Source organism: Salmo salar, chromosome ssa06 (assembly GCF_905237065.1).
Source record: "Salmo salar chromosome ssa06, Ssal_v3.1, whole genome shotgun sequence".
In the NCBI taxonomy this organism is placed as follows: Eukaryota; Metazoa; Chordata; class Actinopteri; order Salmoniformes; family Salmonidae; genus Salmo; species Salmo salar.
In genome coordinates this window covers 6421299-6439714 of record NC_059447.1, presented here as the reverse complement: position 1 = coordinate 6439714, position 18416 = coordinate 6421299, and the positions used below count along the sequence as shown (strand labels likewise).

General features: G+C 56.0%; 1 protein-coding gene across 1 annotated transcript in view; it reads right to left on the bottom strand.

Moving 5' to 3' along the window:
* The window catches only part of LOC106596073 (germ cell-specific gene 1-like protein), a 41668-nt gene that overhangs the window by 718 nt on the left and 22534 nt on the right, over window positions 1-18416 (bottom strand). The window contains exon 2 of the mRNA XM_045719668.1: window positions 859-970. Coding sequence (XP_045575624.1) covers window positions 859-970 — 112 coding nt within the window. The remainder of the gene's footprint in view (window positions 1-858; window positions 971-18416) is intronic.

Below are 18416 nucleotides of genomic sequence, written 5' to 3'. Positions count from 1 at the left end.
CTGAGGGAGAGAGAGGGAGGGAGAGAGGGAGAGGGAGAGAGAGAGAGAGAGAGATAGAGAGAGAGAGAGACTGATTCAGCCAATGGACATACCTCTTCTTCCTCTTGAGTGTGTGTTTGAGAGCGTGAGTGTGTGTCTGCGTGTGCGTGTCCCAGACAACAGCTGTTTTCTCTAGCTCCCACAAAAGATGTAGAAGATAGAAAGTCAAGGACAATCTAAGGTACACCCAAATGGCACCCTATGCGCATAAGGCAGAGTCTGGCCAAAAGTAGTGCACTATGTGCCATTTGGGAAATAGGGTGCCATTTGGGATGAAGCGCCTAGAGAAAACAGCCATATGTGTTGGTGTTTGTAAATACGACTGGGTTGATATGGACACAACGGTCGGTCGTCAGCTGGTTTCTAGATGGAGATGTTGCTTGTGTTCCGAGATGGAGATGGACAGTATAGAATGACATGGAATGAATAGAACATCTAGAATGTTCAGTGCATTCTGGAATCACTGGTTTATATACTACACCATTTCTGCTGCTTTTTGACTGTGAGACCAGTGCTTCACTGGAGAAATGTACAGTAAGTAACCAACCATATTCAGACAACGATATTGCTTCAGAATGAGTACTGACCAGAGGGACAGTCATTACTCATACCAAACAGACAGACAGACAGACAGACAGACAGACAGACAGACAGACAGACAGACAGACAGACAGACAGACAGACAGACAGACAGACAGACAGACAGACAGACAGACAGACAGACAGACAGACAGACAGACAGACAGACAGTATGAGTACTGACCAGAGGAACAGTCATCACTCATACCAAACACACAGACAGACAGTATGAGTACTGACCAGAAGGACCATCCATAGTCCCAGGAGTGGGGTCTCCAGTCTTCAGGACCCAGACTAACTGTGATCTGGAAAACCTGGGTGTACATCATATGGGCCACCATGCCTAGCAGACCTGAGGAGACGCAGATACAGAGAAACACACACACACACACACACACACACACACACACACACACACACACACACACACACACACACACACACACACACACACACACACACACACACACACACACACGTTTAACCTCTACAGGATCGGTGGTTCCCCCTTGCGGGCCGGTTGAGCTAACGTGATTAACAGGAGGTTGTAAGTAACGAGAACATTTCCCAGGACATAGACATATCTGATATTGGCAGAAAGCTTAAATTCTTGTTCATCTAACTGCGCTGTCCAATTGACAGTAGCTATTACAGTGAAAGGATACCATGCTATTGTTTGAGGAGATTGTTCAGTTATGAACTTCAAAATGTATCAATAAACCAATTAGGCACGTATGAGCATATATTACATTAGATATGGTAATGACTCATAAACACACTGTCATCTCTATGAGCATATATTACATTAGATATGGTAATTACTGATAAACACATTGTCATCTCTATGAGCATATATTACATTAGATATGGTAATGACTCATAAACACATTGTCATCTCTATGAGCATATATTACATTAGATATGGTAATGACTCATAAACACACTGTCACCTCTATGAGCATATATTACATTAGATATGGTAATGACTCATAAACACATTGTCATCTCTATGAGCATATATTACATTAGATATGGTAATGACTCATAAACACATTGTCATCTCTATGAGCATATATGACATTAGATATGGTAATGACTCATAAACACACTGTACACATGAAATAACATTTATATGGATATAAAGTGTATGTGTAAATGGATTACAACACCGACATGCAGCTGTTGTTTTTACGCGTATAATCCTATTCCCTTTGTAGTCTCTATGGGTTCTGGTCAAAAGTAGTGCACTATGTAGGGAATAGGGTGCCATTTGCCTGCGAGAGCAACACTGTCCTCCGGCTACAGCAGCTGGGCTGAAACAGCTACGACCCGCTCTGGGCGGAACACACAAACACACACACACACACACACACACACACACCTTCAGACACACAGTCAAACACACACACACACACCTTCAGACACACACACACACACACACACACACACACACACACACACACACACACACACACACACACACACACACACACACACACACACACACACACACACACACACACACACACACACACACACACACACACACACACACACACACACACACACCATTCATGTGGTATGAATGTCAGCCAGTGGAGGCAGTCATTACTCACTGGTGTCTATGGTGCTGACCTGCTCTAACCTGCTCTGAAGAGAGGAGGAGGACGGGAGAGAGATACAGAAAGAGAGAGAGAGAGAAAGAAAGAGGAGAGAGAGATATACCACCAGAGAGAGAGAAGACAGAGGACAGAGAGGTCAGGCGCAGATGAGCTCCTGCATTTTTCAGCATGTTCTAGGAAAAATATAGATTTGGAGTTAGATAAACTTTGATTTTTTGGCAGGGACATGTACAGGATTCTACCCTCCACAGCCTAACCTTCGCTCCAGATCAAAACTCCAAACCTACACCCTGATGTTGGACGGAATTACGGAATCACCTGGAATGCCCAAGCCATACACCAAATGCTCTGGCAAACAAACTGAAAACACCATCCAACCTGGAATTGAGTGAGTAATGTTTAGTCTGAAGCCATATTTTATGTTCAAAAGCCAAGAAGAAAAATACATTACAATGATATATTTTACTTTTTGAGGACTGAATGCTGAGTTGGACTACTAAGCCTGCTAGGACAAGGAGATACAACTTTAATTAGCACTGACGTGTCAAGTCAGAGGTGTCAGAGCCCTTTAGACCAACAATGGCAGGAGAATCAAACAGGCTAACCAAACGCAGAGGGCTTTGAAGTTTAAATTTACATTTACATTTACGTCATTTAGCAGACGCTCTTATCCAGAGCGACTTACAGTAGTGAATGCATACATTTCATACAATTTCATACATTTCATACATTTTTTATCTGTGCTGGCCCCCCGTGGGAATCGAACCCACAACCCTGGTGTTGCAAACACCATGCTCTACCAACTGAGCTACAGGGAAGTTGCCTCCTGCTGTTCAGAGGTAATTAAAATACTGTACCCTCTGTATATATGTTAAGGCTTGGTAATTGTGGAGGAGGAATGAGGCGCAGGAACCAGCGAACACAGGGTAGTGGTGTTTTTAATATACACTCACCAAAAAAAAACAAATGTTCCCACACACAGGGGAGAAAATACATGCGGCGTACAACAACGTCGACATGAACACAAGCCGTCACACAAGAAACAATCATTAATCCCGCACGAACAGGAGCGGGCCAGCTAAACTAAATAGCCCCTCTAATGGCTAATTGACCACAGGTGTCACAAAATAAAAAAAGGGAAAAGCAAAAGGGAATCGGTGGCAGCTAATAGGCCGGTGACGACGACCGCCGAGCGCCACCCGAGCAGGAGGGGGCGCCACCGTCGGTGGGAATCGTGACAGTACCCCCTCCTGACGCGCGGCTCCCGCAGCGCGCCGACACCGGCCTCGAGGTCGACCCGGAGGGCGAGGGGCAGGGCGATCCGGACGGAGGTGGTGGAACTCCCTCAACATAGATGGGTCCAGGACGTCCGCCGCCGGCACCCAGCACCTCTCCTCCGGGCCGTACCCTCCCAGTCCACGAGGTACTGTAGGCCCCTCGCCCGGCGTCGCGAGTCCAGAATGGCCCTTACGCTGTACGCCGGGGACCCCCCGATGTCCAGAGGGGGCGGAGGGACCTCCGGCACCTCATCTTCGTGAAGGGGACCAGCTACCACCGGCCTGAGGAGAGACACATGAAACGAGGGGTTAATACGGTAATAGGAAGGGAGTTGCAACCGATAACACACCTCGTTTATCCTCCTCAGGACTTTGAAGGGCCCCACACACTGCGGCCCCAGCTTCCGGCAGGGCACGCGGAGGGGCAGGTTCCGGGTCGAGAGCCAGACCCTGTCTCCCGGTGCGAACACGGGCGCCTCACTGCGGTGGCGGTCAGCACTCCTCTTCTGCCGCGCACTGGCCTCCTTTAGTGAGTCCTGGACGGCTCTCCAGGTCTCCTTGGAGTGCTGGACCCAGTCCTCCACCGCAGGAGCCTCGGTCTGACTCCGGTGCCATGGTGCCAGGACCGGCTGGTAACCTAACACACACTGAAAGGGTGATATGTTAGTAGAGGAGTGGCGAAGTGAGTTCTGGGCTAACTCAGCCCAGGGAATATACCTCGCCCACTCCCCTGGCCGGTCCTGGCAATACGACCTCAGGAACCTGCCCACCTCCTGGTTCACGCTCTCCGCCTGCCCATTGCTCTCGGGGTGATAACCGGAGGTCAAACTGACCGAGACCCCCAGCCGCTCCATAAACGCTCTCCAGACCCTGGATGTGAACTGGGAACCTCGATCAGAGACAATGTCCTCCGGCACCCCGTAGTGCCGGAAGACGTGGGTAAATAGGGCCTCCGCAGTCTGCAGGGCCGTAGGGAGACCGGGCAATGGGAGGAGACGGCAGGACTTAGAGAACCGATCCACAACCACCAGAATCGCCGTGTTCCCCTGAGAGGGGGGAAGATCTGTCAGGAAGTCAATGGACAGGTGCGACCATGGTCGTTGTGGAACGGGGAGGGGCTGTAACTTCCCTCTTGGTAGATGCCTAGGAGCCTTACTCTGGGCACACACCGAACAGGAAGAGACATAGGCCCTCACGTCCTTAGCTAAGGTGGGCCACCAGTACTTCCCCCTTAGACTCCCCACTGTCCTCGCCTCACCAGGATGACCCGCAGTAGGTAGCGTGTGCGCCCACCGAATCAAACGATCACGAACACCGAGCGGCACATACATGCGCCCCACGGGCACCTGCGCAGGCGCAGGTTCCAACACCAATGCCCGCTCGATGTCCGCGTCCACCTCCCACACCACTGGTGCCACCAGCCTAGACGCTGGAATGATGGGAGTTGGATCGATGGGCCGGTCCTCCGTGTCATAGAGACGGGACAGCGCGTCGGCCTTAGTATTTAGGGAACCCGGTCTATAGGAGATGGTAAACCTAAACCGGGCGAAGAACATGGCCCACCTCGCCTGACGTGGATTCAGTCTCCTCGCTGCCCGGATGTACTCCAGGTTTCGGTGGTCGGTCCAGATGAGAAAGGGGTGTTTAGCCCCCTCAAGCCAGTGCCGCCACACCCTCAAAGCTTTAACCACTGCTAGCAACTCCCTGTCCCCCACATCGTGAGTTACGCTCCGCCGAACTGAGCTTCTTCGAAAAGAAAGCGCAGGGGCGGAGTTTCAATGGCGCACCCGAGCGCTGTGATAGCACGGCACCCACCCCAGCCTCGGATGCGTCCACCTCCACTACGAACGCTAAAGACGGGTCCGGGTGCGCCAACACGGGTGCGTCGGTGAACAGCGTCTTCAATTTCTTGAAGGCTCCGTCCGCCTCCGTCGACCATCGCAAACGCACCGGCCCCCCCTTCAGCAGTGAGGTAATGGGAGCCGCTACCTGGCCAAAACCCGGATAAACCTCCGGTAGTAATTGGCAAAGCCTAAAAACCGCTGCACCTCCTTCACCGTGGTTGGAGTCGGCCAATCACGCACGGCCTTAACGCGGTCACACTCCATCACCACCCCGTGGTGGAAATGCGATAACCCAGAAAGGAGACGGCTCGTTTGGAAAACTCACACTTCTCAGCCTTAACGTATAGGTCATGCTTCAGCAGTCTACCAAGCACCTTGCGCACCAGGGACACATGCGCGGAGCGGGTGGCGGAATATATCAGAATGTCATCGATATATAAAATCACGCCCTGCCCGTGCAGGTCCCTGAGAATCTCGTCAACAAAGGATTGAAAGACGGCTGGAGCATTTTTCAACCCATACGGCATGACGAGGTACTCATAATGGCCCGATGTGGTACTAAAGGCGGTTTTCCACTCGTCTCCCTTCTTGATACGCACCAGGTTATACGCGCTCCTGAGATCCAGTTTTGTGAAGAACTGCGCTCCGTGAAATGATTCCACCGCCGTAGCGATGAGAGGTAGTGGGTAACTAAACCCCCACCGTAATAGCGTTTAGACCTCGGTAATCAATGCACGGACGCAGACCTCCCTCCTTTTTCTTCACAAAAAAGAAACTCGAGGAAGCGGGTGAGATGGAGGGCCGAATGTACCCCTGTCCCAGGGATTCCGTGACATATGTCTCCATAGCCGCCGTCTCCTCCTGTGACAAGGGGTACACGTGACTCCTGGGAAGCGCAGCGTTAACCTGGAGATCTATCGCACAATCCCCTGTCGATGAGGTGGTAATTTAGTCGCCCTCTTTTTACAAAAAGCGATCGCCAAATCGGCGTATTCGGGGGGAATGCGCACGGTGGACACCTGGTCTGGACTCTCCACCGACGTGGCACCTATGGAAACTCCTAGGCACCTACCTGAACACTCCTCTGACCACCCCTGGAGAACCCCCTGTTTCCACGAAATACGGGGATTGTGACCAGCCAGCCAGGGGACCCCCAGCACCACCGGAAACGCAGGCGAGTCAATAAGGAAAAAACGAATGCGTTCCTTATGATTCCCCAGCGTTACCATGTCCAGTGGCACCGTAGACTCCCTGACTAGCCCCTGACCCTAATGGTCGGCTATCTAGGGAGTGCACGGGGAAAGGAGAATCTATCGGCACCCGCGAATGCCCAGCTTAATGGCAAGTCCACGGTCCATAAAATTCCCAGCTGCGCCTGAATCGACTAGCGCCCTATGCTGGGAAGAGGGAAAAAATTTAGTAAACAAAACAGGTAAAAACACATGACCAACAGGGGGTTCTGGGTGAATCTGGTGCTGACTCACCTGAGGTAACCGAGAAGTGTTCTGCCTACCATCTCGACTCCCAGACTGGCTCCTCCGGCACCGGTCGGCCGTGTGTCCTCTCCGACCACAGCTGGTGCAGGAGGAGCCACCTCCTCCGGTGCCCCTTGGCACGGCCCCCCTACCTCCATAGGGGTAGGGGCGGGGGTGCACGGGGTGGAACGGGCAGGACCCTCTCCGAACGCCCGCGGGCAGCCAGCAAGTTGTCCAGTCGTATGGACATATCTATCAGTTCGTCCAGGGACAGAGCTGTGTCCCGACAGGCCAGCTCCCCTGCGGACGTCCGCCCGGAGACTGCAGCGGTAGTGGTCTATGAGGGCCCTGTCGTTCCACCCCGCCCCAGCAGCCAAGGTCCTGAAGTCCAGCGCGAAGTCCTGGGCACTCCTCGTCTCCTGCCTGAGGTGGAACAGCCGTTCACCCGCCGCTCTTCCTTCCGGAGGGTGGTCGAACACGGCCCGAAAGCGGCGGGTGAACTCCGGGTAGTGGTCCCTCGCCGAGTCTGGACCGTTCCAGACCGCATTAGCCCACTCCAGAGCTCTGCCCGTCAGGCAGGAAATGAGGGCACTCACGCTCTCCTCCCCCGTGGGAGCAGGTCTAACGGTGGCCAGGTACAGCTCAAGCTGGAGCAAAAACCCCTGGCACCCAGCCGCCGCCCCATCGTACTCCCTCGGGAGCGCCAGACGAAGCGCGCCAGAGCCAGACGTCATGGGAGGCGAAGATGGCTGTATCGGGGCAGGTGGAGGTGGAGAGAGGATACCACTTCTCTCCCATCTGTCCATCCTCTCCATCATCTGGTCCATTGCCGATCCGATGCAATGGAGGACTGTCGTGTGGTGGAGTACGCGTTCCTCCATCGAGGGCAGAGGAGTGGCCGCTGCTCCCGCTGATTCCATGCCTTCTATCGAGGTGCGGGATTCTGTTAAGGCTTGGTAATTGTGGAGGAGGAATGAGGCGCAGGAACCAGCGAACACAGGGTAGTGGTGTTTTTAATATACACTCACCAAAAAAAAACAAATGTTCCCACACACAGGGGAGAAAATACATGCGGCGTACAACAACGTCGACATGAACACAAGCCGTCACACAAGAAACAATCATTAATCCCGCACGAACAGGAGCGGGCCAGCTAAACTAAATAGCCCCTCTAATGGCTAATTGACCACAGGTGTCACAAAATAAAAAAAGGGAAAAGCAAAAGGGAATCGGTGGCAGCTAATAGGCCGGTGACGACGACCGCCGAGCGCCACCCGAGCAGGAGGGGGCGCCACCGTCGGTGGGAATCGTGACAATATAAAAAATGATAAGGCAAGAAAAGAGTACAAAATGAAGCTCCTTATGGAAAATCAAGAGACACTTCTTGTTGACTGTTATAAAAATGGGAACATAAGCAACTTTATCTTCCACACAGACCATCCCCTGGCACAGTGCTATATTAACCAGACCCTCCCCTGGCATGGCACAGTGTTATATTAACCAGACCATCCCCTGGCACAGTGCTATATTAACCAGACCATCCCCTGGCATGACACAGTGTTATATTAACCAGACCATCCCCTGGCACAGTGCTATATTAACCAGACCATCCCCTGGCATGGCACAGTGCTATATTAACCAGACCATCCCCTGGCATGACACAGTGTTATATTAACCAGACCATCCCCTGGCACAGTGCTATATTAACCAGACCATCCCCTGGCATGGCACAGTGCTATATTAACCAGACCATCCCCTGGCATGGCACAGTGTTATATTAACCAGACCATCCCCTGGCATGGTACAGTGCTATATTAACCAGACCATCCCCTGGCATGACACAGTGCTATATTAACCAGACCATTCCCTGGCATGGCACAGTGCTATATTAACCAGACCATCCCCTGGCATGGTACAGTGCTATATTAACCAGACCATCCCCTGGCATGGCACAGTGCTATATTAACCAGACCATCCCCTGGCATGGCACAGTGCTATATTAACCAGACCATCCCCTGGCATGGCACAGTGTTATATTAACCAGACCATCCCCTGGCATGGCACAGTGCTATATTAACCAGACCATCCCCTGGCATGGCACAGTGCTATATTAACCAGACCATCCCCTGGCATGGCACAGTGCTATATTAACCAGACCATCCCCTGGCATGACACAGTGCTATATTAACCAGACCATCCCCTGGTATGACACAGTGCTATATTAACCAGACCATCCCCTGGCATGGCACAGTGCTATATTAACCAGACCACTCCCTGGCACAGTGCTATATTAACCAGACCATCCCCTGGCATGGCACAGTGCTATATTAACCAGACCATCCCCTGGCATGGCACAGTGTTATATTAACCAGACCATCCCCTGGCATGGCACAGTGTTATATTAACCAGACCATCCCCTGGCATGGCACAGTGCTATATTAACCAGACCACTCCCTGGCACAGTGCTATATTAACCAGACCATCCCCTGGCATGGTACAGTGCTATATTAACCAGACCATCCCCTGGCATGGCACAGTGCTATATTAACCAGACCATCCCCTGGCATGGCACAGTGTTATATTAACCAGACCATCTCCTGGCATGGCACAGTGCTATATTAACCAGACCATCCCCTGACACAGTGTTATATTAACCAGACCATCCCCTGGCAAAGCACAGTGCTATATTAACCAGACCATCCCCTGGCATGGCACAGTGCTATATTAACCAGACCATCCCCTGGCACAGTGCTATATTAACCAGACCATCCCCTGGCATGGCACAGTGCTATATTAACCAGACCATCCCCTGGCATGGTACAGTGCTATATTAACCAGACCATCCCCTGGCATGGCACAGTGTTATAGTAACACACTACCCCTCTGTCAAGAGGGGGGGTGTTAATGAGGGCTGGAAACTCAGGATATTAGACATGAGGACTCTGAGTCAGCTAATATCAATCTCTATAAGTCTGGAACAGTATTGGTACAGGGCAACCCCAAACACTTTCAGCTGGACTTTCACCTAATCAAAGAATTAGCTCTGCAGGAGAAGCTCTCCCTTGAGAAAGATACCCCGAGCAGGTCAGACCAGACCTCTTCATTATATAACCCCACAGACGAGCAACTCCAAGCGGAAAGTCAACCTCCCAGCACAAAGTACTACTCCCTCATTGAAATGAAGGATACATTTACCCAGCTGGAGGTAAGGCAGGTGGAGCTGGAACAGCAGGTGATTACACTCCAGTCAGCACAGACCCAGACAACAGTCCAGCACAACAACACCCCTTTAACCAGACCTGGAGAGCTGGAGGTGGAGAGAGACATATCTGCACTCTGGACTGTAGTGAGACAACTTCAACAATATAAAAAGCAAGAGCAGGAGAAGAACAGAGCACTAGAGGAGAGGATCAGACTACTGGAGGAGAGGATCAGACTACTGGAGGAGAGGATCAGACTACTGGAGGAGAGGATCAGACTGCTGGAGGAGAGGGTGAGGGGGATGGAGGAGAGGATCAGACTACTGGAGGAGAATCAGACTACTGGAGGACAGGTTGAGGGGGATGGAGGAGAGGATCAGACTGCTGGAGGAGAGGGTGAGGGGGATGGAGGAGAGGATCAGACTGCTGGAAGAGAGGTTGAGGGGGATGGAGGCGAGGATCAGAATGCTGGAGGAGAGGGTGAGGGGGATGGAGGAGAGGATCAGACTGCTGTAGGAGAGGGTGAGGGGATGGAGGGAGAGGATCAGACTGCTGGAGGAGAGGGTGAGGGGGATGGAGGGGGAGGATCGAGACTGCTGGAGGAGAGGGTGAGGGGGATGGAGGAGAGGATCAGACTGCTGGAGGAGAGGGTGAGGGGGGTGGAGGGAGAGGATCAGACTACTGGAGGAGAGGGTGAGGGGGATGGAGGAGAGGATCAGACTGCTGGAGGAGAGGGTGAGGGGGATGGAGGGAGAGGATATGACTGCTGGAGGAGAGGGTGAGGGGGATGGAGGGAGAGGGTCAGACTACTGGAGGAGAGGGTGAGGGGGATGGAGGAGAGGATCAGACTGCTGGAGGAGAGGGTGAGGGGGATGGAGGAGAGGATTAGACTACTGGAGGAGAGGTTGAGGGGGATGGAGGGAGAGGATCAGACTGCTGGAGGAGAGGGTGAGGGGATGGAGGGAGAGGGTCAGACTACTGGAGGAGAGGGTGAGGGGATGGAGGAGAGGATCAGACTGCTGGAGGAGAGGGTGAGGGGGATGGAGGGAGAGGGTCAGACTACTGGAGGAGAGGGTGAGGGGGATGGAGGGGGAGGATCAGACTGCTGGAGGAGAGGGTGAGGGGGATGGAGGGGAGGATCAGACTGCTGGAGGAGAGGGTGAGGGGGATGGAGGAGAGGATCAGACTGCTGGAGGAGAGGGTGAGGGGGATGGAGGGAGAGGATATGACTGCTGGAGGAGAGGGTGAGGGGGATGGAGGGAGAGGGTCAGACTACTGGAGGAGAGGGTGAGGGGGATGGAGGAGAGGATCAGACTGCTGGAGGAGAGGGTGAGGGGGATGGAGGAGAGGATTAGACTACTGGAGGAGAGGTTGAGGGGGATGGAGGGAGAGGATCAGACTGCTGGAGGAGAGGGTGAGGGGGATGGAGGGAGAGGGTCAGACTACTGGAGGAGAGGGTGAGGGGATGGAGGAGAGGATCAGACTGCTGGAGGAGAGGGTGAGGGGGATGAAGGGAGAGGTTCAGACTGCTGGAGGAGAGGGTGAGGGGGATGGAGGAGAGGATCAGACTGCTGGAGGAGAGGGTGAGGGGGATGGAGGGAGAGGATCAGACTGCTGGAGGAGAGGGTGAGGGGGATGGAGGAGAGGATCAGACTACTGGAGGAGATGGTGAGGGGGATGGAGGAGAGGATCAGACTGCTGGAGGAGAGGTTGAGGGGGATGGTGGAGAGGATCAGACTGCTAAAGGAGAGGGTGAGGGGGATGGAGGAGAGGATCAGACTGCTGGAGGAGAGGGTGAGGGGGTGGAGGGAGAGGATCAGACTGCTGGAGGAGAGGGTGAGGGGGATGGAGGGGGAGGATCAGACTGCTGGAGGAGAGGGTGAGGGGGATGGAGGAGAGGATCAGACTGCTGGAGGAGAGGGTGAGGGGGGGTGGAGGGAGAGGATCAGACTACTGGAGGAGAGGGTGAGGGGGATGGAGGAGAGGATCAGACTGCTGGAGGAGAGGGTGAGGGGGATGGAGGGAGAGGATATGACTGCTGGAGGAGAGGGTGAGGGGATGGAGGGAGAGGGTCAGACTACTGGAGGAGAGGGTGAGGGGGATGGAGGAGAGGATCAGACTGCTGGAGGAGAGGGTGAGGGGGATGGAGGAGAGGATTAGACTACTGGAGGAGAGGTTGAGGGGGATGGAGGGAGAGGATCAGACTGCTGGAGGAGAGGGTGAGGGGGATGGAGGGAGAGGGTCAGACTACTGGAGGAGAGGGTGAGGGGATGGAGGAGAGGATCAGACTGCTGGAGGAGAGGTTGAGGGGATGGAGGAGAGGGTCAGACTACTGGAGGAGAGGGTGAGGGGGATGGAGGGGGAGGATCAGACTGCTGGAGGAGAGGGTGAGGGGGATGGAGGGGAGGATCAGACTGCTGGAGGAGAGGGTGAGGGGGATGGAGGAGAGGATCAGACTGCTGGAGGAGAGGGTGAGGGGGATGGAGGGAGAGGATATGACTGCTGGAGGAGAGGGTGAGGGGGATGGAGGGAGAGGGTCAGACTACTGGAGGAGAGGGTGAGGGGGATGGAGGAGAGGATCAGACTGCTGGAGGAGAGGGTGAGGGGGATGGAGGAGAGGATTAGACTACTGGAGGAGAGGTTGAGGGGGATGGAGGGAGAGGATCAGACTGCTGGAGGAGAGGGTGAGGGGGATGGAGGGAGAGGGTCAGACTACTGGAGGAGAGGGTGAGGGGATGGAGGAGAGGATCAGACTGCTGGAGGAGAGGGTGAGGGGGATGGAGGGAGAGGTTCAGACTGCTGGAGGAGAGGGTGAGGGGGATGGAGGAGAGGATCAGACTGCTGGAGGAGAGGGTGAGGGGGATGGAGGGAGAGGATCAGACTGCTGGAGGAGAGGGTGAGGGGGATGGAGGAGAGGATCAGACTACTGGAGGAGATGGTGAGGGGGATGGAGGAGAGGATCAGACTGCTGGAGGAGAGGTTGAGGGGGATGGTGGAGAGGATCAGACTGCTAAAGGAGAGGGTGAGGGGGATGGAGGAGAGGATCAGACTGCTGGAGGAGAGGGTGAGGGGGTGGAGGGAGAGGATCAGACTGCTGGAGGAGAGGGTGAGGGGGATGGAGGAGAGGATCAGACTACTGGAGGAGAGGGTGAGGGGGATTGAGGAGAGGATTAGACTGCTGGAGGAGCGGGTGAGGGGATGGAGGAGAGGATCAGACTGCTGGAGGAGAGGGTGAGGGGGATGGAGGAGAGGATCAGACTGCTGGAGGAGAGGGTGAGGGGGATGGAGGGAGAGGATGAGACTGCTGGAGGAGAGGGTGAGGGGGATGGAGGGAGAGGGTCAGACTACTGGAGGAGAGGGTGAGGGGGATGGAGGAGAGGATCAGACTGCTGGAGGAGAGGGTGAGGGGGATGGAGGAGAGGATTAGACTACTGGAGGAGAGGTTGAGGGGGATGGAGGGAGAGGATCAGACTGCTGGAGGAGGGGTGAGGGGGATGGAGGAGAGGGTCAGACTACTGGAGGAGAGGGTGAGGGGATGGAGGAGAGGATCAGACTGCTGGAGGAGAGGGTGAGGGGGATGGAGGGAGAGGTTCAGACTGCTGGAGGAGAGGGTGAGGGGGATGGAGGAGAGGATCAGAATGCTGGAGGAGAGGGTGAGGGGGATGGAGGGAGAGGATCAGACTGCTGGAGGAGAGGGTGAGGGGGATGGAGGAGAGGATCAGACTACTGGAGGAGAGGGTGAGGGGGATGGAGGAGAGGATCAGACTGCTGGAGGAGAGGGTGAGGGGGATGGTGGGAGAGGATCAGACTGCTGGAGGAGAGGGTGAGGGGGATGGAGGGAGAGGATCAGACTGCTGGAGGAGAGGGTGAGGGGGATGGAGGGAGAGGATCAGACTGCTGGAGGAGAGGGTGAGGGGGATGGAGAGGATCAGACTGCTGGAGGAGAGGGTGAGGGGGATGGAGGAGAGGATCAGACTACTGGAGGAGAGGGTGAGGGGGATGGAGGAGAGGATCAGACTGCTGGAGGAGAGGGTGAGGGGGATGGAGGAGAGGATCAGACTGCTGGAGGAGAGGGTGAGGGGATGGAGGAGAGGATCAGACTGCTGGAGGAGAGGGTGAGGGGGATGGAGGGAGAGGATCAGACTGCTGGAGGAGAGGGTGAGGGGATGGAGGGAGAGGATCAGACTGCTGGAGGAGAGGGTGAGGGGGATGGAGGAGAGGATCAGACTGCTGGAGGAGAGGGTGAGGGGGATGGAGGAGAGGATCAGACTGCTGGAGGAGAGGGTGAGGGGAGGGAGGAGAGGATCAGACTGCTGGAGGAGAGGATCAGATTGCTGGAGGAGAGGGTGAGGGGGATGGAGGGAGAGGATCAGACTACTGGAGGAGAGGGTGAGGGGGATGGAGGGAGAGGATCAGACTGCTGGAGGAGAGGGTGAGGGGGATGGAGGGAGAGGATCAGACTACTGGAGGAGAGGGTGAGGGGGATGGAGGGAGAGGATCAGACTGCTGGAGGAGAGGGTGAGGGGGATGGAGGAGAGGATCAGACTGCTGGAGGAGAGGGTGAGGGGGATGGAGGGAGAGGATCAGACTGCTGGAGGAGAGTGTGAGGGGGCTGGAGGGAGAGGGTCAGACTGCTGGAGGAGAGGTTGAGGGGGATGGAGGGAGAGGATCAGACTGCTGGAGGAGCGGGTGAGGGGGGATGGAGGAGAGGATCAGACTGCTGGAGGAGAGGATAAGACTGCTGGAGGAGGGGGTGAGGGGGATGGAGGGAGAGGATCAGACTGCTGGAGGAGAGGATAAGACTGCAGGAGGAGAGGGTGAGGGGGATGGAGGGAGAGGATCAGACTACTGGAGGAGAGGGTGAGGGGATGGAGGGAGAGGATCAGACTGCAGGAGGAGAGGGTGAGGGGGATGGAGGGAGAGGATCAGACTGCTGGAGGAGAGGGTGAGGGGGATGGAGGGAGAGGATCAGACTACTGGAGGAGAGGGTGAGGGGGATTGAGGAGAGGATCAGACTGCTGGAGGAGTGGGTGAGGGGGATGGAGGAGAGGATCAGACTGCTGGAGGAGAGGGTGAGGGGGATGGAGGGAGAGGATCAGACTGCAGGAGGAGAGGGTGAGGGGGATGGAGGGAGAGGGTCAGACTACTGGAGGAGAGGGTGAGGGGGATGGAGGAGAGGATCAGACTACTGGAGGAGAGGGTGAGGGGGATGGAGGGAGAGGATCAGACTGCTAGAGGAGAGGGTGAGGGGGATGGTGGAGAGAATCAGACTGCTGGAGGAGAGTGTGAGGGGGCTGGAGGGAGAGGGTCAGACTGCTGGAGGAGAGGTTGAGGGGGATGGAGGGAGAGGATCAGACTGCTGGAGGAGCGGGTGAGGGGGATGGAGGAGAGGATCAGACTGCTGGAGGAGAGGATCAGACTGCTGGAGGAGAGGGTGAGGGGGATGGAGGAGAGGATCAGACTGCTGGAGGAGAGGATAAGACTGCTGGAGGAGAGGGTGAGGGGGATGGAGGGAGAGGATCAGACTACTGGAGGAGAGGGTGAGGGGATGGAGGGAGAGGATCAGACTGCGGGAGGAGAGGGTGAGGGGGATGGAGGAGAGGATCAGACTGCTGGAGGAGAGGGTGAGGGGGATGGAGGGAGAGGATCAGACTGCTGGAGGAGAGGGTGAGGGGGATGGAGGGAGAGGGTCAGACTACTGGAGGAGAGGGTGAGGGGGATGGAGGAGAGGATCAGACTACTGGAGGAGAGGGTGAGGGGGATTGAGGAGAGGATCAGACTGCTGGAGGAGCGGGTGAGGGGGATGGAGGAGAGGATCAGACTGCTGGAGGAGAGGGTGAGGGGGATGGAGGGAGAGGATCAGACTGCAGGAGGAGAGGGTGAGGGGGATGGAGGGAGAGGGTCAGACTACTGGAGGAGAGGGTGAGGGGGATGGAGGAGAGGATCAGACTACTGGAGGAGAGGGTGAGGGGGATGGAGGGAGAGGATCAGACTGCTAGAGGAGAGGGTGAGGGGGATGGTGGAGAGAACCAGACTGCTGGAGGAGAGGGTGAGGGGGATGGAGGAGAGGATCAGAGTGCTGGAGGAGAGGTTGAGGGGGATGGAGGAGAGGATCAGACTACTGGCGGAGAGGGTGAGGGGGATGGAGGGAGAGGATCAGACTGCTGGAGGAGAGGGTGAGGGGGATGGTGGAGAGGCTCAGACTGCTGGAGGAGAGGGTGAGGGGGATGGAGGAGAGGATCAGACTGCTGGAGGAGAGGATCAGACTGCTGGAGGAGAGGGTGAGGGGGATGGAGGAGAGGATCAGACTGCTGGAGGAGAGGATCAGACTGCTGGAGGAGAGGGTGAGGGGGATGGAGGGAGAGGATCAGACTGCTGGAGGAGAGGGTGAGGGGGATGGAGGGAGAGGATCAGACTGCTGAAGGAGAGGGTGAGGGGGATGGAGGAGAGGATCAGACTGCTGGAGGAGAGGGTGAGGGGGATGGAGGGAGAGGATCAGACTGCAGGAGGAGAGGGTGAGGGGGATGGAGGGAGAGGGTCAGACTGCTGGAGGAGAGGGTGAGGGGATTGAGGAGAGGATCAGACTGCTGGAGGAGCGGGTGAGGGGGATGGAGGAGAGGATCAGACTGCTGGAGGAGAGGGTGAGGGGGATGGAGGGAGAGGATCAGACTGCAGGAGGAGAGGGTGAGGGGGATGGAGGGAGAGGGTCAGACTACTGGAGGAGCGGGTGAGGGGGATGGAGGGAGATGATCAGACTGCTGGAGGAGAGGGTGAGGGGGATGGAGGAGAGGATCAGACTGCTGGAGGAGAGGATCGGACTGCTGGAGGAGAGGGTGAGGGGGATGGAGGAGAGAATCAGACTGCTGGAGGAGAGGGTGAGGGGGATGGTGGAGAGGCTCAGACTGCTGGAGGAGAGGGTGAGGGGGATGGAGGAGAGGATCGGACTGCTGGAGGAGAGGTTGAGGGGATGGAGGGAGAGGATCAGACTGCTGGAGGAGAGGGTGAGGGGGATGGAGGAGAGGATCAGACTGCTGGAGGAGAGGATCAGACTGCTGGAGGAGAGGGTGAGGGGGAGGGAGGAGAGGATCAGACTGCTGGAGGAGAGGATCAGATTGCTGGAGGAGAGGGTGAGGGGGATGGAGGGAGAGGATCAGACTACTGGAGGAGAGGGTGAGGGGGATGGAGGGAGAGGATCAGACTGCTGGAGGAGAGGGTGAGGGGGATGGAGGGAGAGGATCAGACTACTGGAGGAGAGGGTGAGGGGGCTGGAGGGAGAGGATCAGACTGCTGGAGGAGAGGGTGAGGGGGATGGAGGAGAGGATCAGACTGCTGGATGAGAGGGTGAGGGGGATGGAGGGAGAGGATCAGACTGCTGGAGGAGAGTGTGAGGGGGCTGGAGGGAGAGGGTCAGACTGCTGGAGGAGAGGTTGAGGGGGATGGAGGGAGAGGATCAGACTGCTGGAGGAGCGGGTGAGGGGGATGGAGGAGAGGATCAGACTGCTGGAGGAGAGGATCAGACTGCTGGAGGAGGGGGTGAGGGGGATGGAGGAGAGGATCAGACTGCTGGAGGAGAGGATAAGACTGCTGGAGGAGAGGGTGAGGGGGATGGAGGGAGAGGATCAGACTACTGGAGGAGAGGGTGAGGGGATGGAGGGAGAGGATCAGACTGCGGGAGGAGAGGGTGAGGGGGATGGAGGAGAGGATCAGACTGCTGGAGGAGAGGGTGAGGGGGATGGAGGGAGAGGATCAGACTGCTGGAGGAGAGGGTGAGGGGATGGAGGGAGAGGGTCAGACTACTGGAGGAGAGGGTGAGGGGGATGGAGGAGAGGATCAGAATACTGGAGGAGAGGGTGAGGGGGATTGAGGAGAGGATCAGACTGCTGGAGGAGCGGGTGAGGGGATGGAGGAGAGGATCAGACTGCTGGAGGAGAGGGTGAGGGGGATGGAGGGAGAGGATCAGACTGCAGGAGGAGAGGGTGAGGGGGATGGAGGGAGAGGGTCAGACTACTGGAGGAGAGGGTGAGGGGGATGAGGAGAGGATCAGACTACTGGAGGAGAGGGTGAGGGGGATGGAGGGAGAGGATCAGACTGCTAGAGGAGAGGGTGAGGGGGATGGTGGAGAGAATCAGACTGCTGGAGGAGATGTGTGAGGGGGCTGGAGGGAGAGGGTCAGACTGCTGGAGGAGCGGGTGAGGGGGATGGAGGAGAGGATCAGACTGCTGGAGGAGAGGATCAGACTGCTGGAGGAGAGGGTGAGGGGGATGGAGGAGAGGATCAGACTGCTGGAGGAGAGGATAAGACTGCTGGAGGAGAGGGTGAGGGGGATGGAGGGAGAGGATCAGACTACTGGAGGAGAGGGTGAGGGGATGGAGGGAGAGGA